A 22,516-nucleotide genomic window follows, 5' to 3' on the forward strand; every position below is an offset into this window, starting at 1 on the left:
TGCATTAACACCCTAATTTAAACTTTTAAAACCGAAACACAGTTAGAAGATGTACAATAGCAGCTTGTGAGGCTGACAGAGAAGATTTCAGAATCACATGCATCCAAAATATAATTGAGGATAGTAAGAATGCAAGGGATATAGATACTGCTTTGGATGTGACTTTGTTCTGTGACTTTGTGACTGTACATTGTTCAGTTCCAGTTGCAGGGCCCCCGCAGCAGGGCAACTGGCCAACTGTGAGACGGCATAGTCGTGGGACAAAACGTCGCTATTTCATTCTGATTAAAACATCAAACAGGTTCTCCCACTCAGTGACACACCTTCTGAGAAGCTGTTAAAAGTGCCGTAGTTATTGCCAGTTGTATTGTATGGAAGTGAAAAGTAGAGATACCAGCAACCATAATCAAATGTTTGCCAGGAGCCCCTGACATTAGAGCAAATTTAAAAATGCTAGTTAAATCTAATTGAAAATACTCTAAGATTGTTATTCATGTCGGCACTAATAACGTCTGAATTCACAGCATACATAGCAGACTGTTGTTAATGTCTGGCTGTGGTGTCCGCAGAATAATATAGGGTTCATAGACAATTGGAATTTTTTTTCGGCAGACCTGACCTGTTGAAAAAATATGTTCTTTTTCCCTCTCTTCTCTCTAGTAATATGGCACATAGTTGAAACTTGACTAACTGGGGCCCAGGTCAGGAAGCAGACAGACTGGCTAAACCGACCATCTGCTTGCTGCCTCACATCACAGAAGTCAGATAAATTCCAAACACATAGAGACTTTTTCACCTAGATATCATCATATAGAGCAGTGGTTCTCAAACTGGGTTCTCACTTATTGATCAGACTATACTGACGCTGTTGTATGAGAACTGAACTGAGCTTTTTTTTAATGCTGTTTCACAACTGTTTACCTTTTTTTTTGCTGATCTCCTGCACCCCACACTTTAAGAACCCCAAACACACAAACACTCAGGGTCAGTGCTGCTTCACTCCCTCTTACATTTGTGAATCTTATTGATGTGTTTTTATGCATAGCAAACTTGTTAATATTAAAGGCACAAAATTTACAAAATTGACCGAAAGCATCAATTGGTTATAATTATTGGGAGTTAGAAATTATAAACAAATCAGTAATGTTTTGCATTGTATGCCATTGTTTTTCCAGAAAAAGTGTTTTCATCCACCTTATTTTTAACATAAGATCGGACACGGCCATTTTTCCCTTGAATGTGTGAGGCTTGCGGGTCAGTGGCTTCCAGTCATTTTAAGCCGGGCACACATTTAACGACTTGCTAAAACATTCTAAGACTGTGCTCAACATACAGCGATTGTTTCCTGCGACTGAAGCAGATTTAAATACTTACACATGGAACATCGACTGTAATCGCAGACTGAACGCAACTGGCTCTGACTGGACGCATTTGAGCGCGATCAGTCATAAGTATCAATTTACATTCATAATCGGCCTTACAATCGTTAAGTGTGTGTGCGGCATTAGTAGTGATGCTTCGTTCAGGATTTTAGCCGATGATAACTATTCATCTTTAGTTTCACTTGACTTTGTTTTTTCATCAGTCACTTGTATCTTTGTCTTTGTTTGGATGTGCTTTTTTTGTGCTTCCATCAAAAAAAAACTAGGGCTGTCAATCGATTAAAAATTTTAATCTAATTAATTACATACTCTGTGATTAATTAATCTAAATTAATCGCATACATAATTTTTGCTGTGAAAGTATTAAATATTTCAATTTAAATTAATCAATGGAGGGTTTTTCCCTGGTCAAAAATGGTCTTCGGTGGTGACAGACATGGTCATCCACACAAACAGTAAAAAGTGCCCTACCCACGTGATCTACGAGCCCGATACTGACAATAAAGTACCCGTCACTCTCACTTTAATTCTTTCTTGCCCTCTTTGCAAAAAAAAAAATAAATAAATGAAAAAAAAAAAAAATCATTTTATAGCTTTGTAAGAGAAAATGCTTTTTTGCTAAACCTGAAAAGTATTAAAAAGTAGCATTTAGAAGTTATATTAACTAATAATATAATTTTCTACCATATACAATTGAATGCACCTAGCTAACAACAACTTGCTTTGTTCTGGTTTCACCTCACTCCAGTCTAAACTAACTGATTTTATAGGTAGGCCTAATATACTACACATTGTCATTTAAATAACCTGAAATACTGTGGATTATTAAGGCTAATTTTACTAACCACTCTTGCTAAATGGAGTAAGCACACTTATGTTCTCACTTCAGAGTTGTTTGAGTAAATGATTCATTATAGACCGTGTGGAAGAATCAGTTGTTGTCATGATTCATTAAAATGAATCTGTTCAAATGAGTCATTAGGTCGCAAATTGGACATTAGCGGACGTTGACGCGTTGCGTGCGAATCACGACTGTTTTTAGGATATCGCAAAAAATTTGTCAACACAGAAAACACTTCACCACTGGATAGGATTTTCTGTTTGTTTACTGAAAGTGTGGTTTATGTCAGCTGCACGTGCAGGGCGCCTGTCAGAGAAGATGAGGTGACGTTCTTTTGAGCACCCAGCGGTTATTCAGGAAAAACATTCTCTGAATGCGCCTTGTGAAACATGGATTCGGTCTTACGAACTTTTAGCATTGTGTCAGTTGATTTAGATTATTATGTGTGAGGTAGAGAGAGTGCAAAGACGGTGCTTACTTTGAAGACAGAGAGAGCTCGCGCGCACTAGAACGGCTCCAGGTTCAAAGGTCAATACGGAATAGATTAATCTGCGTAAATTTTTTTAACGCGTTATTTTTTCTCAAATTAATTAATCGAAATTAACACGTTATTTTGACAGCCCTAAAAAAACAAACAAAAAAAAAAAACACTCCTATTATAGAGAATACGAAGCGACGTCATGCCGTGTTGCATGCCGGGACGGCGCCGCCATTTTGACAGGATCGCCCCCTACTACTTGCACTGAAATGGATACAGATACTTGCTTACCTTTTGTTTTGTTTCTGCCATTAAGTGGAACATTCACATTTTTAAGGGTATCGTTTGCAGGGAACAGAAGCTATTTTATAGCATCGCATGATAATTTTATTTATTTTTTATTTTTTCACTGAAGTTTTGTAGAATTTCGTTTACAATGTTCATCTGTTTACCTGGACGCTCGCTGCTGCTTCAGCCATCATATGAATATCCAAATAAAAGTATGTGTTCAACACGCTGAGAAAAATCGATTCATTTATTTGTTGGAAACGTTTAAATGATGCTTAAACGAGCATATTGAGTAGGCCTACAACTGTTGTCATTGTAAATATTCCTTTCCACGATCCCAGAGAATCAGATATAATGGGTCAGTCAGCGGACAGACGGACACGAACACACTGTATTTTTATATTTATTTCAACAGATGACAAACAAAATCAAAACCCTAGGAGCTTGTCAACAGTTTAGTAGTGAGTCCTTGCAAGGGCACCTTTTAAAAACGCTGGCTTAGTGTATTATGATGACATTATATTAAAAGATGTGCAGACGAGCCCTGAATATGAACGCAACGCGTTCTCCACACAGTATGCTTTAACAGATATGTACAGAATCTTGTGTTTGTCTCGGTGCATTAAGCGTTTCTTCATTCTTAAAAGCATTTGAATGTCCCCGTTCAAGTTCTACTAATTCACGAGCGGAGTGAGAGTAAGACTCGCAAAAGGCAATGTTAATTATTAAACCAAAAATTTCAAAAAACATTCAGCAATGTGATTCTTTTATTGAGTGATATGCAGTGGGTTTAATCAGTGCCATTACTAAAAGATTTGCCATCCGGCGTCTTCTCGTCATCTCCTCGACCTGCTTCCCTTGCTGTTTTTACACGTAGAAAAGGCAAAAAACGTTGCTCATTGTCCAGTTCTCTCTCAGAACGATTATCAGAGTTACTATCACCATTATCGATGCAGCATTAATGACATACAATGGTGAAATTTTTCACAATCATGACAGAAAACAAATTACTGAACTAAACTCAATGACGGAAAGGCTGCGCGATCCTGTCAAGATGGCGTATAAACAAAGAAGTTACCCAGAACTCAACGCGGCGTGACGTTAGAATCGTATTCTCTATAAAGCTTGGAAGTGCCAGGATATTTTTATTTTCTATTTTTTTTTATATTAATATAACTCCGAATGTGTTAGATGGTTTAAGGGTAAGTAAATTATGGGACAATATTTATTTTTGGGTGGACTATCCCTTTAAGTCTCAAAATTGGGTGTAAATGCAACAAGTTCTTTTAGGAGTCTATATGATGGTCACAGCAGTGTGACAGTTGATATTAAGCAAGAATTTTCCACAAATATGGGATTGACCAGTGATATTATAGCTGTGTGTCTGTCTTTGGTGGATTTTAACTTTTCTTTTTAAAACACAAAGAGGCCATTGTGCATTAAACAAAAAGTTTTTTCATTAAAACCAAGTTGCTAAACTACTCGTTTCAGATTTTGTCTCAGTATGACATCATAGTGCGATGAAAGGTCGCCTCGGCAGAAGATCAATGCCTACTTCTGCATGGTTGCCTCTTTAGCCCCGCCAACAAATACAAGAAAAGCGCAAACACAGGATTACTCCAGCAACAAAATAGAGATGCTTTGCAGTGTCAAGATGTGATCTTAACATTAAGAGATTTTACATGATTTATTCAGGTAGATTCCATTAAAGAATTAAACCTTAAAAACTACTCAAAATATCATGTGCATTGTTACCATATTTTTTTTTAAGTAAATAGTTCATACCATTTTTTACAGTGTACAAATTAGAGTGTCAGTCTGTGCATTAGTTGGGATTTTTCAGTGACTGTCCAGTAGGTGGCGACAAGTGATTCTTTTACCAAATCAATTTGTTTAAACTATGATCAAAGAGCTTAGAACCCAAGAGGTGACACTTTGATACTTTTTTTGCTAACAGCCACTAGATGGCACTCTGGTAGTGCGGCTGCCATTATGGGGTGAAAATACTAACTGGACCATAGAATCCTTCACATCTTACGCACCCAAAATCGGCGAATTTCACTGCCAAATCAGAAGCGCAATAGAACAGTTTTTTAAATTAAGTCACCAGTAAATTGTACGGCTCCTACAGTAAATGTTGTATTGTCTTATATATGTTTTATTTTACCAGTTGTGGAATCCAACCATTCAACCATCTGAGGTAATGTAGTTAGCCTACTTTATTGAATATTTCCATTTTATGCAACTTTACACATTTATTAATAGTAAATTAATAATTAATAAATTTCAAATCATGTTTGCAGCAAACAATATATCTCAGACCTAGTGGAGTAATAATATCTAGGTCTGAATTGAAATAGGCTAACTTTATACGTTTTAATGGATCGCGCTACAAACATAATCTTATGATGCATTGCTGTGCCCGTTATCGCATAATTCCCACTTTTGGAAACTTTTGTTTTAACGGACATTAGACAACACTGCAAAATCAAGCTTTTATATTCATATATTTATTGTATATAACTTTCCCAATTTTTCAGATGCATGTCCTTAATTTAATTTCATATGTTGGAATTAATTCAGTGTTTATAAGCCTTTTAAAGAATTTTAACCCAAACTGACTGGGTTTCTAGAGAGCAGGTTTTGTGAAAAAAGTGGAAGATTTAAACACAAAGTGTGTAAAATAAACAGTTAAAAGGATTTGATGATCACTAGTGATAGTATTTTATTCTTTGTTGTCATCATTCAGGTTGGATTTCAGATTTCAGATTTAATGTTTTTTTTTAACAACGCAGCTGATATTGCCATAGAAACTAGTGGACTGCCGACTCGCTTTCACCCCAAAATGGCGGAAACGCAGGGCCGCTGCTGGGCGTCGGTGTTGCAATGGAACGTTCTATTGACTGTCACTTCCTGTTAGTGTATATTCTTTGCTATGATTCATTCTGGAACCAAACATCAAATCGACTTAGTATCACTTTACAAATACTGATCCATTTGTTAAAATTAGTTAACTATGTTAGTTAACATGAACCAAGAATGAAAAATCCTTCTAAAGCATTTATTAATATTAGTAAATGATCATTTAAACATTTACTAATACATTATTAAAACCAAAAGTTATCTGTTAATATTTCTTAAAGGAAATATGCTAACAGTCAACAGATGTATTTTTTATCAACTCATTAACAAAGATGAATAAATACTGTAACAAATGTAAAGCAAAAGTTGTTATTATGTTTTAATGCATTAACTAATGTTAACTTATGGAGCCTTATTGTAAAGTGTTACCATTGAGTTTCATGTCAATTTTATATAAATGTATTGTTAGGGTAAGTCTTTGCACACCAAACAATGTTTATTAAAACAAGACTGTCGTCAGTAAAACACTTTCTTGCTTTACAATTTTAGCTATACAGAAGCTGTTTGTTAGCACAACAAATAAGAATTAAGGTCAACAAAAGTTTCCAAATAAGTAACCTTTATGTAGCCTATGAATGACACTAATCATATGCATGTTACATCCATGCTGCCTTTACACACCCAAAGCACATTGATATTATGTGTATCAAATGTACTTTCAATATCTTCTTTCTATGTTAGTTAAAAGAATTTGACTTCATATAATGAAACTTACCTTCGCAATTTAATAAAGCTGATATTAAGAATCTGGAAATATGAAGGCTGAAAACTCCCCATCATATACAGATGCTCACTGTAGGACAGCTGAACTCAATATGAGCAAAGACCACATCACTTTAGTTTTGCACTTTTACAAAGTTGTTTTCAATTGCTCTACATTTGCGGAAGTAAATAAGATCGAATAATGTGCTCATACAGAGGCCTTCTTCAGTGAGATTCTGTCTGTGATGGGGAGTTTTTAGCTGTCATATTTGCAAACTTTAAATTTTCTAAAAGCAGCTGTTTTAGAAAGCTGCTATTAGAAGATTTAGAAGTTAGAAATATGAAGACTGAACTTTCATTACCAAAAGAGGACGTTTTAGAAATGTCCCGAATGTTCTGTAAAGGTTCAGAATTTTCGTCACCTTTAGAGATCTTTAGGAAATGTTGTGCAAGGTCCTGAGAACGTTGCCTTTTACATGGGCTGTCACCTAGTAACATTCCCAGGCGTTAAAAAAAACAAATATTTTTATGCTTTAGTACAGTCCAAAACTTACATGGAGCACCTTTAAGATATTAGAGATGTGAGCAGTCTGGACAAGCCAGTATTTTAAGAGACACACACTGCCCTCTGCAGGCCTCAGTGAGCATTACTTTATAAATACACACATATTTACTGTCTTATTCTCTCTGAACACTTTACCAAACACATTAAGAAAAAGCACAGGAAACCAGCAATAATTGTTCCCTGTTTTAAAATTAATTCTGTATTCCAAACATGAACTCTTATTTATATGAAAAAAACAAAAAAACAAAACATTAAATACCATTTTTTTCTCTCTCTTAAACAATCCTACTTAAATTGAAATTGTAATGGATGAGTATTGGGAGTTTCCTTATGCTCTAATGTGATGTGTTTTAATGTGAAATGATTCAGGGCTCAGCAGTAAAGACAGGCTCAGGGTCAGTGCTGCTTCACTCCCTCTTACTTTTGCTGATCCTGTAGAGTAGGACATGATAGTGAAATTGAGCCTACTCTCTCCGTCAGCCCCGCGTAAAGGGAGTTGCTTGATGTAATGGAAATGGTTGAATTTGACTTGGACACGTGACTTTTTTCACTTTTTAGTTATCTATCTGCTATCTACTAAAGTCAGAAAAGTTTGCACGCTCCCTTCAGTTGGCTCTTCCCTATGAGCCTCTCAGGCCAAAATATGTTTTGCTTAGAGGCTTTAGGGAACAGAGCCACCATGTAGCATTCTGCACACGTCCCATATGCATTTAGGTGTTGACACACTTTTGACTGGCAGGTTCCGCAGTTATGCTCACTCTGTTTGTGCACATTCACAATGGGCAGGCATTTCCTCAGCATGGCATAGCTAAGGGTACGTTTACATGACAACGACATACTAAAAACGGAAAAGTTTGTCCTTTGTGTTTTTCGCATACAGACGACAACGTTGTCAAAAAAGATTCCCGTTCATACGGATCCGAAAAAATGATAAAAAAATACTGTATTATCCATGCCAGGTCAGTAGTTGGTGATCACTTTGTAAAGAAACACTATGCACCTATAGGCCTACACTGAACACGTAAAACGCATGTGCGTGACATCACCGTTTTTACAAATTCAAGTTTTTGTAGTTTATACAGAGACAGTAATGGTATTGTTTTCAAAAACTTGCACTTTGAAACCCGTTTTCAAAAGTTTTTCAGGCCCCCAAAACGCCATTGTCATGTAAATGAATGGCCAAAACGCATTGAAAAGTTTTCCATTTTTAGGTGAAAACTATGGAAGCCCGTTTCCGCCACTAAAAAAAAAAAAAAAAATTAGATTAGCGACTTTTTATCTCAGAATTTTGACTTTTTATCACGCAATTGTGACTTTATATCTCAGAATTCTGACTTTATATCACGCAATTCTGACTTTATATCACGCAATTGCGACTTTATATCTCGCAATTCTGACTTTATATCACGCAATTCTAACTTTATATCTCAGAATTCTGACTTTATATCTCAGAATTCTGACTTTATATCTCGCAATTCTGACTTTATATCACGCAATTGCGACTTTATATCTCGCAATTCTGACTTTATATCACGCAATTCTGACTTTATATCTCAGAATTCTGACTTTATATCTCAGAATTCTGACTTTATATCTCGCAATTCTGACTTTATATCTCGTAATTCTGACTTTATATCTCAGAATTCTGACTTTATATCTCAGAATTCTGACTTTATATCTCGCAATTCTGACTTTATATCACGCAATTCTGACTTTATATCTCAGAATTCTGACTTTATATCACGCAATTCTGACTTTATATCACGCAATTCTGACTTTATATCACGCAATTGCGACTTTATATCTCAAAATTCTGACTTTATATCTCAGAATTCTGACTTTATATCTCAGAATTCTGACTTTATATCACGCAATTCTGACTTTATATCACGCAATTGCGACTTTATATCTCAAAATTCTGACTTTATATCTCAGAATTCTGACTTTATATCACGCAATTCTGACTTTATATCACGCAATTGCGACTTTATATCTCGCAATTCTGACTTTATATCACGCAATTGCGACTTTATATCTCAGAATTCTGACTTTATATCTCAGAATTCTGACTTTATATCACGCAATTCTGACTTTATATCACGCAATTGCGACTTTATATCTCGCAATTCTGACTTTATATCACGCAATTGCGACTTTATATCTCAGAATTCTGACTTTATAACTCGCAATTGTGAGATATAAACACGCAGTTGTGAGTTAAAAAGTCAGAATTCTGAGATAAATAATCGCAATTAATCCTTTTTTTTTTTTGTGGCGTTTTTTTTTTTTTTTTTTAGTGGCGGAAACGGGCTTCCATAGAAAACAGTGTCGTATAAGCGGCCCCTAAGTTTAAATCTGTTATTGCAATAACAATATTAATCAAGAGTAATAGTCATTCTACAAAACAGTTTTCATTTGTGTTTCTCATATGAATGTGTGTATAAAAATGTTTCACAGTCTTTTTATCAAGTTTCTTTTATAACAGAAATGAACCATTGTATAAATCTATAAATGTTTTTCAGAAAGACCATTCCCCAGCATCTTTTACCATACTTGATGTGCTTAATGTATGTATAAACATTTATGTTCATAAACGGCAATATGTTTTCTGTTATGTTTTGGGACATTTCACAATGCAATGAAAAAATCCTTCATATTAACAAAATACATTGGGCTGTATTTTTACAGACTTGTAGTACTACAGAATGTATTGAAGTCTGCTTATAGCAGTCCCTATACGACAAGTTCTTCTAGCTGTCCATGCCTATTAAATGTTATAAAATTGTGTTTAAATTTAAATTGTTTTATTTAGTAAAATGATAAATTGAAAAATCATTTTCATTGTAATACTAAATCATTTATAAAAATTTGCCAGATGCATTACATTCTGAGTAAAAAACAAACAAACAAAAATCATTAAAAACTGTTTTATTTCACAGCATTATATTGTCATCTGGTTTGCATGCAGGAGCTTCGCTTGTTCGCAGTTCACACCAACTGTTGTGAGATAATGTTAAAAAAATAATTTGGTCAAAGTAAAAGAAAAAGGAAAAAAAGTATTGTTTGAATCAAGCACATTTGCAGATGCATACTGCATTTATATTTTTGGCCATGTTATGAAGTGAGATAATAAATTCTGTGAAACTGAGCAATGCAAAAATGGCAATGCAAGCTATAACATATCTTGTGATGTGTTTTACAAAATGATGCTAGTCATTAAATTCAGACTGAAGAGGACAAGCAGTACAGTATTACATGTGGCATATTTCACCTAAAATTTGGCATATTTCACATAAATTAGTCCAAACCAATTTGATGTGATTTATTCCAGCTTAATTGTCAACATGTTTTGTGTAGTTCAGGACAGATGAAAAATGAATTATTTAACTTCATGATTATTCTATTTATTATATAATTACAGTTTAAAGATTATTGTGTTGTAGTAACCTACAAGAGGTCATGATTCATGTACGTTGAACTACAGAATACAACGGGACATCCAGTCCTGCAAGAGAAAGACTTTTATTAAAAACACTCAAACAAATACACTTATTGTACATATTTTGTGAGGACTTAACTTGAATGTCACTTACCTCCTGGAATTTCAGAATAATATGTGGAATGCCTGCAGTTCACTTCAGCTGCAAGACACAAAAATAAGTACTTTACCATCTGATCAATTTTACCATAATATAGCATAAAAAGGTTACAGTAACATAAAGTGTCTTTCTTTCCAACATCTTTCCAACTCTTATCACTATGAAAAATGGCATTTGAGGGTGAGTAAATGATGACAGAATTTTCACTTTTGGGTGAAATATCCTTTTAAAACATTAAAATCCTACACTGTACATTCAGTTCTGGTTGATTTCCCTTTCTGACATACTGACATACTAACAGAACATCTTACAATTGCATAAAAAATATAAATTAAATTTCAGTCATTTAAAAGAAACAAAATCTGCAAAATGAACAAAAGTCCAAAGAGACTGCATTGTAGCTAAGACAGGTTTTTGTTTGAAAAACTGGTCAGTATAGAGTAGATGACAAATATTACAGTATACCTGGTGACGACACACACACACACACACACACACACACACACACACACACACACACACACACACACACACACACAATCTCTTTATCTCCACTTTCCAATAAGCCATTACTATGATTTGAAATATGCTGTTATGTAACATTCAACAGTATTAAACTTTTCAGCACCTCAGTTGAGGACTTACTTTGGCTGTTGATATTCTGCTTTCGTTTTCTGAAATAAAGAATCCCACAGATGATCAGTGCTGTGAGGACACACAGAGACACTATTGTGACCATCACTACTGCACTCATGTCAGTGTTGCCAGGAATGTTACCTGAGGTTTGAGCATCTAGAGAAAAGATAAACGTAAATTAACATCATCATATGGTTCAGTTTGATTAGGATTTTTTATTTTATTTTTATCATTATTCAGTATAGCCACTTGTCTTACCTGTAGCTAATGATATTTTGGAAGGTGTTGTCAATTTCAACTGTTTTCATTTTCTCCACATTTTTGTTGCCTTATGCTAAAATTTTCTATCTTTTTTCACATCAATCAATATCCCATACTCCATAATGACATTGAAAAACACAGTTTTTTGATATCTATGTAAAATTATTAAAAATAATAGGTAACACTTTACTTGAAGGGGTGTGCATAAGACTGACATGACACCTTCATAATCATGACATGACACATGTCATGAATATGAAGGAGGTTTTATGAATGTTTATGACAACTGTCATTAAGTGTCATTCGCTCAGTTATGTCATTTTTAATGCAAAGATGACATTGTTTGAGATGTCCGAGTTATGACAACTTGACATAAACCAATACATCATAACCTGTCAGTGTCTTTGTCATGACAACTTGACATAATTTAGCTTTATCGGTTAACATTGCATTAAACTGTCATGTGGATGGTTTTGACATGAGGCCATTATAATAGTGTCATAAATATGTATCTTGAGCTCAAGTACAGTGGTACAAATTGAACTTGTCATTAAAATGACATTAAGTGACAATACTCTGACAAATAATTTTATAACAGCGTCATGACTATTTTTCATTTCGTTTTTTTTGTTTTTGTTTTTTGTTTTTTTTAAGTTTCCACCAACAGAAGGTCAGATAATAGACAATTTCAAATTTCTTAAAAAAGATGACACTGTTATAAAATAATGGTAACACTTTATTTTAGAGTCTTTTAACTAGTTGCTTATTACTATTAGCATTCATATGGCTAAAATATTGGCTATTTATTAGTACTTATAAAGCACATATTAATGCCTTATTCTGCATGATCTTATTCTACATTCTTAATCCTACCCAATACCTAAACCTAACAATTAACTATAATAAGCAGTAAATTAAGAGTTTATTGAGGGAAAAGTCATAGTTAATCATTTATATATGTGTTCCCTATACTGAAGTGTTACCAAAATAATGTAATGTAATGTTAACCCATAAAGCTAAGTAGTTTTTTAAGTTTGATAATTAATCTGCTATGTCATGTTTATGACAGGTTATGATGTTTTGCTAATGTCAAGTTGTCATGACAAAGACACTTACAGGTTATGATGTGTTGGTTTATGTCAAGTTGTCGTAACAAAGACATCTCAAACAATGTCATCTTTGCATTAAAAATGACATAATTGAGCGAATGACATTTAATGACAGTTGTCATAAACATGCATAAAACCTCCTTCATATTCATGACACGTGTCATGTCAAGATTATGAAGGTGTCATGTCAGTGTTATGCACACCCCTTCAAGTAAAGTGTTACCAAATAATAAAACTGAAATATCAGTATATATCACTATACAAATAAACTTGACATGCCATACCAAGTCTAGTAACAAGCACAAAGTGTGTTAAATAGAATTTGACATGCAAGCAAATAGGTATCTGTCAACATTAGAGTATTAGCTGAGTATTAGTAGACTTTTAGGTTAGGGGTAGGGTAAGTAGAATAAGTTGACATGTGCAAAGTTACTTTTAGTCAGTAGACTGTCTCTTGGGGAACCATTAAAATAAAGTCTTACCAGATATTAAGCAGACAGTATTCACATAATGTATTAACATCACCTTGGAATTACAAGGTTCTATCTGACACTTTTGTCAGAATTGAGTTATTCACACATTCTTATTTTATGACAACATATTTACATTGTGATTTATTTAAAGCTGTGTACATTTTGGGACTTTTTTAGAAAACAAAAAGGTTCTATCTATAAAAGAACCTTATAATTCCAAGTTGGCAAAACAGAACCACTGGATATAATCAACACAACATGACTTAATATTAATATAAACCTTAACCCAAGCATATTTCACTATATTTATGATCATAATCCAAAAATGGTTTTGATTAACCCATTACCACATCTCACATTTTAATAGCATAGCATATATAGCATATCTTAAAATCTGTGAATGTCTGTCAGAGTCTGCATTGAGACTTTAGGGTTAGAAATATTACATTGAAAACACACCTTTCATCACCAGCTTCACCTCATAGCAGGTTTTTTCACTCACTCTGCACTGATACCATGATCCATCAGTGTTTACTGCATCCCTTATAAGCAGAGATCCATTCCCTAGTATTCTGGCTCTCTCATACAGAGGCCTCGTGTCTCTCTCTGTGCTGTTTGAGGGCTTGTTTGGAGGGCGATATTGGGCTATTTCTGTTGATTGGTGACCATGAAAGATTTTCCAAGTCACTTGATCAGTTCTGTTTTGTAGAGGATGTTCAGAGCATGGCAGCAACACTGAAGAGTCTAGAGTCGCATGGACAGAGTCCAAAGTTTTACACTCTGAAAGCAGAGAAACATTTTTATTACAATAGTTTTCATGGGGATTATTTGCTCATTTTAGAAATTAGCATTCTCACCTCTGACCCTCAGGTTAATAAGAGTTGTATTAAGGCAGTCCAAATCTTTGTAGACTTCACATTCATAACGGCCTTGATCAGATAAACTGATGTCTTTCAGGTAAAGTGTAACCCTACCAGCATCATTTCTCACAGACCATCTCTGATGCTCTGATGCTGGAGAGGTGTCTGAATACATTAGGATGTCTTTAATCGGGTCAGTTCTGCGTAGTTTCACTGTCAGAGACTCCAGCGGGTGGGTTGTGGTTAGGCAAGAAATAGACATATTGTCGCCCTGAACATAGTTTATGTTCAACCGATGGACCTTCTTGCAGGGTCTCTGTGTCGCCACTAAAAGGAAAAAAAGAGCAAAACGAGATGTACTGAAAGAGCTGAGACATGAAAACCACAGCGCTTACAGTAATGAACAGCATGTACTTTTATCTAAGTGGTTCTACCTCTAAATGTATTAATACATTTTACGAAATGGAAAAAAAAAAAAAAAAAAATGTCACAACCCGATGAACTACTGTCAGTATTTCCTGAAAAGATCCTTTTGAAAGTCAGTGTACAAAAATATAAAATTCTTAAATAGACTTTGGAAGAACTTTACAAAAATGTTCCATTTGTTAATGTTAGTTAATGCATTAATGTACATCAGCTTACAATGAGCAATACATTTATTACAGTATTTATTTAACTATGTTAATGTTAGTAATACAACTGTTCATTGTTCATGTCTGCTCAGGTCCAATAAATAAAAATAAAAAATACAGTCAAGTCAAGTCACCTTTATTTATATAGCGCTTTTTACAATGCAGATTGTGTCAAAGCAGCTTTACATTAATAACTGGTACATACATTTTGGCTGCATAGCAGCTCTTAAAGAATAGTGTCAATGTAGGCAGATCAGAAGCACTGTTGAATAAATGTCAAGAATACTGTTGAATATCAAATGTCAAGTCAAATGTCAAGTGTCCCCAACTAAGCAAGCCAAAGGCGACAGCGGCAAGGAACCCAAACTCCATCAGGTGACATCAGGTGGCAAACAAGTGGCAAATAGGTGTTAAAATGGAGAAAAAAACCTTGGGAGAAACCAGGCTTAGTCGGGGGTCAGTTCTCCTCTGGCGAACAGTGCTTTGTTACGATTCAGGTTGCTATCATAAGTCTGATATGATCGCAACAATCAAAGTATTTATTTCAGTTCCATCCAGTTGAAGATCGTATTCATCACGCCGGTATGGACGGTTTGTTGAGGAACTGTGCTACTGGCTGTCATGTCGATGAGGCCTTCACAATGGATGATCTAGTTGACTCGATCTCTGCTGATACTTCAGGGCTGCGTTGTGGTCATGTCATGGCGCCGGTCCTTGGTCTCAGCCGGATACGGCCCGGATCCGGTTGACTACGGTAAACCTCGGGATAAACAGAAAGACTAATATTAGCGTAGATGCCATTCTTTTTCTGATGTAACGAGTACATCTGGTGTTATAGGAAGTGTTCCCTGTTCCGGCTGACCTAATTTATGCAGCCTAATAATCCTTTAACGGATTTGAAAATATAAATTGATAATGTGTTATGTGTATGCCAGGTTAAAGAGATGCGTTATAGGTCTAGATTTAAACTGACAGAGTGTGTCTGCATCCCGAACAATGCTAGGAAGACTGTTCCAGAGTTTCGGTGCCAAATAGGAGTAGGATCTACTGCCTGCGGTTGATTTTGATATTCTCGGTATTATCAGCTGGCCTGAATTCTGAGATCGCAATAAACGTGAAAGACTATAATGCATTAAGAGCTCGCTTAGGTACTGGGGGGCTAAACCATTTAGTGCTTTGTAAGTAATTAGCAAGATTTTAAAATCTATACGATGTTTAACAGGAAGCCAATGCATTGATGACATAACTGGGCTAATATGGTCATACTTCCTAGTTCTAGTAAGAACTCTAGCTGCTGCATTTTGTACGAGCTGTAGTTTATTTATCAAGCGGGTTTAAAAACCACCCAGTAACGCGTTACAGTAATCTAGCCTTGAGGTCATGAACGCATGAACTAACTGTTCTGCATTTTTCATTGAGAGCATATGTCGTAGTTTAGATATATTTTTAAGATGGAAGAATGCAGTTTTACAGATGCTAGTAACATGGCCTTCAAATGAAAGATTGGTATCAAAGAGCACACCCAGGTTCCTAGCTGATGACGAAGACTTAACAGAGCAGCCATCAAGTGTTAGACAATATTCTAGATTACTGTGTGAAGAAGTTTTCGGTCCAAAAATTAGAATCTCTGTTTTTTCTGAATTTAGTAGAAGGAAATTACTGGTCATCCAGTTTTTTATATCAGCTATACATTCTGTTAATTTAGCGAATTGGTAAGTTTCGTCAGGGCGCGAAGAAATATAGAGCTGAGTATCATCAGCATAACAATGAAAACTAACGCCATGCTTCCTAATGATATCTCCCAAAGGTAGCATGTACAGAGTGAAAAGCAACGGTCCTAGTACTGAGCCTTGCGGTACTCCATATTTAACTTGTGATTGATATGACATCTCATCGTTTACTACTACAAACTGATAACGGTCAGATAAGTATGATTTGAACCATGCCAATGCAATTCCACTAATGCCAACATAGTTTTCGAGTCTATTTAGAAGAATATTGTGATCAATAGTGTCAAATGCAGCACTAAGACCCAGTAACACTAATAGAGAGGTACAACCACGATCTGATGATAAGAGCAAATCATTAGTAACTCTAATGAGAGGAGTCTCAGTACTATGGTACGGTCTAAATCCTGACTGGAAATCGTCACAGATACTATTTCTTTCTAAAAAGGAACATAGTTGTGATGAAACTGCCTTTTCTAGTATTTTTGACAGAAAAGTGAGATTTGAAATCGGCCTGTAATTGAATAATTCTCTAGGATCAAGTTGTGGTTTTTTAATAAGAGGTTTAATAACAGCCAGTTTAAAAGTTTTTGGTACGTATCCTAGTGATAAAGATGAATTAACGATATTAAGAAGAGGATCTATGACCTCTGGAAGCATCTCTTTCAATAGCTTAGTCAGTATAGGGTCTAACATACATGTTGTTGATTTTGATGATTTAACAAGTTTAGACAATTCTTCCTCTCCTAAAGCAGTAAATGAATTGAATTTTTCTTCAGGGACACTACAATGCACTGTCTGACAAAGATACTGTAGTAGACGGTTACATGGTTATAATTTTTTCTCTAATATTAACAATCATGCAAGTAAAGAAGTTCATAAAGTCATTACTGCTGTGCTCTTTGGAAACATCAGAAGTTGAAGCTTTATTTCTTGTTAATTTAGCCACTGTATCAAATAAATACCTAGGGTTGTGTTTATTTTCTACTAAAAGTTTTGAAAAATAGGCAGATCTAGCAGTTTTTAAGGCCTTTCTGTACTCAATCATTCTCTCTCTCCATGAAATGCGAAATACTTCTAGTTTTGTTTTCTTCCAGCTGCGCTTTATTTTTCTAGCTGCTGTTTTTAGGGCCCGAGTGTGCTCATTGTACCATGGCGTTGGATTAATTTCCTTAATCTTTTTTAAACGCAAAGGAGCAACTGAGTCTAATGTGCTGGAAAAGACAGAGGCAATAGTTTCTGTTGCAACATCGAGGTCTTCTAAGCTGTCTGGTATGCTAATGCGATGAAACTGATCAGGAAGATTATTTATAAAGCGATCTTTAGTGGTAGAAGTGATGGTTCTACCATATTTATGTCAGGAAGGCAGTTTAGCCGCTTTGACTAAATGTAGTATACACGAGACTAGATAATGATCTGAGATGTCGTCACTCTGCTGCAGAATTTCAACGGCATCAATATCGATTCCACGTGACAATATTAGATCTAAAGTATGACAATGAGTGGGTCCTGACACGTGTTGTCTAACTCCAATAGAGTTTAGAATGTCTGTAAATGCCAATCCCAATGAGTCTTTTTTATTATCTACATGGATATTAAAATCACCAACAACAAGGACTTTATCTGCAGCTAGTACTAATTCTGATAGAAAATCTGTGTCCTGGTGGCCTGTATACAGTAGCCAGCACAAATGTCAACTTACATAATGTTACGTAAAGCACCATCACTTTGAAGGAATTATATTTGAAAGACTTCTGGCTGATACTGTAAATATTACTATAAATTACAGCAACACCTCCCCCTTTGCCTTTCTGACGAGGATTGTGTCGATATTCATAACCTTGAGGACTAGACTCATTTAAAGTAATGTAATCGTCCGGTTTTAGCCAGGTTTCTGTCAAACACAGCACATCTAGATTATTGTCTGTGATAATATCGTTTACAATAAGTGCTTTTGAAGAAAGTGATCTAATATTTAGCAACCCAAGCTTTATCATTTGTTTATCATTATTATCTCTATTTTTTATTTGTTGAACATCAATTAAATTTTTACCATTAAATGGGTTTGGAAGTTTTTTTGTTTTTACTAATTCGGGGTACAGACACAGTCTCTATGTGATAATATCTAGGTGTAAGAGTTTCTATGTGTTGGGATTTATCTGACTTCTGTAACGTGAGGCAGCTAGCAGATGGTCGGTTTAGCCAGTCTGTCTGCTTCCTGACCTGGCCCCCAGTTTGCCATGTTTTAGTTCTAAGACTATGTGCCATATTACTAGAGAGAAGAGCAGCACCATCCCGGGACGGATGAATACCATCTCTTTTCAACAGGTCAGGTCTGCCCCAAAAACTTTTCTAATTGTCTATGAAACCTATATTATTCTGTGGACACCACTTAGACAGCCAGCCATTGAGTGATGATAATCTGCTAACTCATCACTCCGACGAACAGGAAGAGGGCCAGAGCAAATTACTTCTCCTGAAATTGTACTTGCGAGTTCACACACCTCTTTAATGTTAATTTTAGTGATTTCTGACTGGCGAAGTTGAACATCATTTGTGCCAACGTGAATAATAATTTTAGAGTATTTACGATTAGCATTAGCCAGCACTTTTAAATTTGCTTTGATGTCAGGTGCTCTGGCTCCCAGCAAACATTTGACTATGGTGGCTGGTGTCTCTATTTTCACGTTCTGTGTAATAGAATCGCCAATAACTAGGGCACTTTCAACAGGATTCTCAGTGGGTGCGTCACTGAGTGGGGAGAACCTGTTTGATGTTCTCATTGGAACGCAAGAGTGGTGTTTTCTGCGGCTAGGCCGCCTCACCGTTACCCAAGTGCCCTGCTGCGCGTGCTCTACAGCCGGAACCGAACAATGTACAGAGTTCACTAAGCTAGTCGCATCCAAAACAGTATCTGAAGCCCCTGCATTCTTACTATCCTCGATTAGTTTGGATGCGTGTCTCTAATTCTGAGATTCAGCCTGACTATTTCCCTACATTTATGACATGTAAATCCCTCGTCGCTGACAGAGAGAGCTATACTGAACATGTGACAAACTGAACAAGAAATAACACTGGGAGAGGATGACATGACTCACCATGTTGTAAACTGATCCGAGTTACCACAGCTGTTTGTTGAACGTGTTGAAAAAGGAGCACATGAGACTGATGACAAGTTAACAAGCTAGCGAGATGCAAACGCGTTGTAACAGCGATTTAGATTCAAAGATTACAAGCTAGCGATGTCAGATTAATGTGGTAGGCAATAATAATAATATAAGCAACAATGAAAAAAAGTAAGAGATTCAGTAAAAGTAAGAGAAAACAAAGCTATACGGAGCTATACGGAGACGCAAACCACCAGCAGCGAGGATACAGGACAACTTCTGATTTTAAAAATATGTTAGTAAATGTTGACATTAAAGTCAACTAAGATTAATAAATGCTTTAGAAGTATTGTTCATTATTAGTTCATGTTAATTCATGTAGCAAACTATTGTTAACAAATAGAACCTCATTGTAAAGTGTTACTTTTATATACATTTTCTACAAATGTAATGTCTGGAATCCTTTTGAACCAAATCAACTAGTGATGTTGCCAATGTAATCAGAATTAATTGGTTGATTAATGCAGTTTAACCTTAACACACCAACATTTATTGTGTGCTCAGTTGCATATTTTCTTTATTTAAAAAAAAAAAGAAATTGTTACATATTTTTATACAAAAAAAAGGTTGCAATTTTCAAATTGCATGTTCACTATGTAACACATGAATGACAACATGCAAGTCATTATCACGATAATATTTTTCTATTGAGATGCTTTGAAACAATGTCCACTGTGAAAAGTGCTATATAAATAAAATACACCTGACTTTATATTGATCATATGCATGTCATACCCATGCCACATTTACACGCCCAAAGTACACTGATATTATGTGTTTATTTCATTTGTATGTTGGTTAAAGGAATTTGATTTCATTTAATGACACTTACCATTGCAATCTAATAAAGCTGCTGTTAGAAGATATAGAAGTTGGAAATATAAAGGCTGAAAACTCCCCATCATATACAGATGCTCACTGCAGGACAGCTGAACTCTATATGAGCAAAGACCACATCACTTCACTCTAGCAGAGTTGTTTTTTAGTTACTCTAAATCGAATGCGGAAGTAAATAAGATCTAATCGTGCTCATTTAGAGGCCTTCAGTGAGATTCTGTCTGTGATGGGGAGTTTTTAGCTTTCATATTTCCAAACTTAAAATTTTCTAAAAGCAGCTGTTTTAGAAAGCTGTTATTAGAAGATTTAGAAGTTGGAAATATGAAGACTGAAAACAAAAACCCCATTGCATCGACAGTTTAAAGCAGTTCACTACAGAATGACTGAATAAGAGCACAAGCCACAAGAGCTTTTACATTCACACAATTAATTTCAAACTTTCAAAATAGGAAATGTGATCTATGCAAAATGTCAGTGACGTGCAATTTCACACATTTTAAATCACTGAATACATTTTCTACATTATTTTGTTATTACAAAAACAATATAACAGTGCAAATAATTCATTAAACGTACCATATATATAAAATAGGGCAGAGAATATTTAAAATGTTTATGAGGTGTTTACTGTTACTGTAAGGTTCATTATAGTGTGTTCAGTACAGTAGCAGTACCACCTTCGGTGATTAATTGTACCATTTGTCTGTTTGTCTATAACATGCATCAGCTATGGTATGTACAAAATACAGGTACAACTGTAAATATTTAGCACACCATTAAAAAAAAGACAATGGAGAGAAACTGCTAAAGTACTTCCTCTCCAAAAGGCAGTTTGGTTTCAAGAAATGCCAGTGATCAGTCTTTTAGCCTGTCAATATAACAGTTAACTTTTGGTGGAGACAAAAAAACTGGTTTCATCTGAAAAATAATATAGCTGTTGCACAAAAATAACAGAAAAGATTTAGAAAATCTCTGCTATTTTATTATGTGAAATGACATTTGCTACAGGTAAGTCAGCATTAAACTTGAAGCTTATTATTTAAGTTGTTTGTATAGAAATGTTAGTGAATGAAGGAGCTGAACTGTAAATGTCTTTATTTTGATTATGTTGTTGTTATAAATTGTATTTTAGCATCATTGATGCATTTGTGTAGTGCTAATTCACTTGTCCGTACCTGGAACTTATTTGCCTTTTTCTGCAATGTAAACATAAGAAAATACTAAGTGTATTATAAAGAGCTGAAGTCTAAGCAGAGAATAAAATATAACACCTTTCTTGCTCGACTTAGAGATGTGCGGTCATGTTGACCAAGTTTAGGATACCGAGAAAAGAGATCCTCTGCACAGAAGCCCCAGATGGCTGAGGTGCTGAAGCACCAGGTCTCTGTGTTTGCACAACTGAGCTTGCGACTGCCAGTATGAATGCGAACGCCTTGGTCTCTCATAGAAACAAGGGCTGCCTCCACAACTTTCATGAAGACATGAGGTAACAGGGAAGGCTGAAGGGGAGGACTCTGTACTGATATGCTCGACCCTCGAACACAAAAACGGCATGTGTCGGAGGAGAATCGAGGCATAAAAGTATGCGTCCTTTAGGTCGATCTCTGCAAGCCAACACAGAGACAGAGACCAAGCATAGAGACCCAACCCAAAAGGCAGAACTCCAGCCCTCTTTGGATCCAGAGATAAAGGGAAACAGCTTCTAACTGCACTGGCTGTAAAGCCAATGGCAGAGCAAATATTATCCACCCGGCCCTCCTTCAAGGGAAGAGCAGCTCCTTCCATCTCCGGGTCGTCTGTCTCAGGGGTGGTGTTTTACCACCCACTGAGACAGGTGGCGTCAACGTCCTGTGTGGGGCTCGGTGTACAGTTGAGCTTTTTTTTTTTACCGCAGGGGATGGACGTCCTTGGCGATGAGCAGACTGAGGGGCAGCCCATGATGGTCTGGTAGCACGTCAGGGCCATTCTTGACAGCCCCAGCTTGCTTCTGGACTGCAGAGAACCACTGGGCACAGTTCTTGAAAAGGCCACCTTGTG

The 22,516-nt window shown here is 35.8% G+C and overlaps 1 protein-coding gene and 2 long non-coding RNA genes across 3 annotated transcripts in view; 1 reads left to right on the forward strand and 2 right to left on the reverse strand.

Annotated features, from left to right (window-relative positions):
• The window catches only part of LOC125243069, an 84,820-nt gene that overhangs the window by 31,997 nt on the left and 30,307 nt on the right, over positions 1–22,516 (forward strand). The window lies entirely within an intron of this gene.
• LOC125243070 lies at positions 10,111–11,784 on the reverse strand. The gene is made up of 3 exons (XR_007178971.1): positions 11,423–11,784; positions 10,772–10,819; positions 10,111–10,683 (listed from the first exon to the last, which is right to left on the reverse strand). It is a non-coding gene; the product is annotated as an uncharacterized LOC125243070 (long non-coding RNA).
• On the reverse strand, positions 12,968–20,620 carry LOC125243067. Its single transcript, XM_048152349.1, has 3 exons — positions 20,475–20,620; positions 14,114–14,443; positions 12,968–14,036 (listed from the first exon to the last, which is right to left on the reverse strand). Exons 1-3 carry the CDS (start codon positions 20,545–20,547, stop codon positions 13,699–13,701), a joined length of 741 nt encoding a protein of 246 aa, XP_048008306.1. The 5' UTR covers positions 20,548–20,620; the 3' UTR covers positions 12,968–13,698.

This window comes from Megalobrama amblycephala, linkage group LG13 (assembly GCF_018812025.1).
Source record: "Megalobrama amblycephala isolate DHTTF-2021 linkage group LG13, ASM1881202v1, whole genome shotgun sequence".
NCBI lineage: Eukaryota > Metazoa > Chordata > Actinopteri > Cypriniformes > Xenocyprididae > Megalobrama > Megalobrama amblycephala.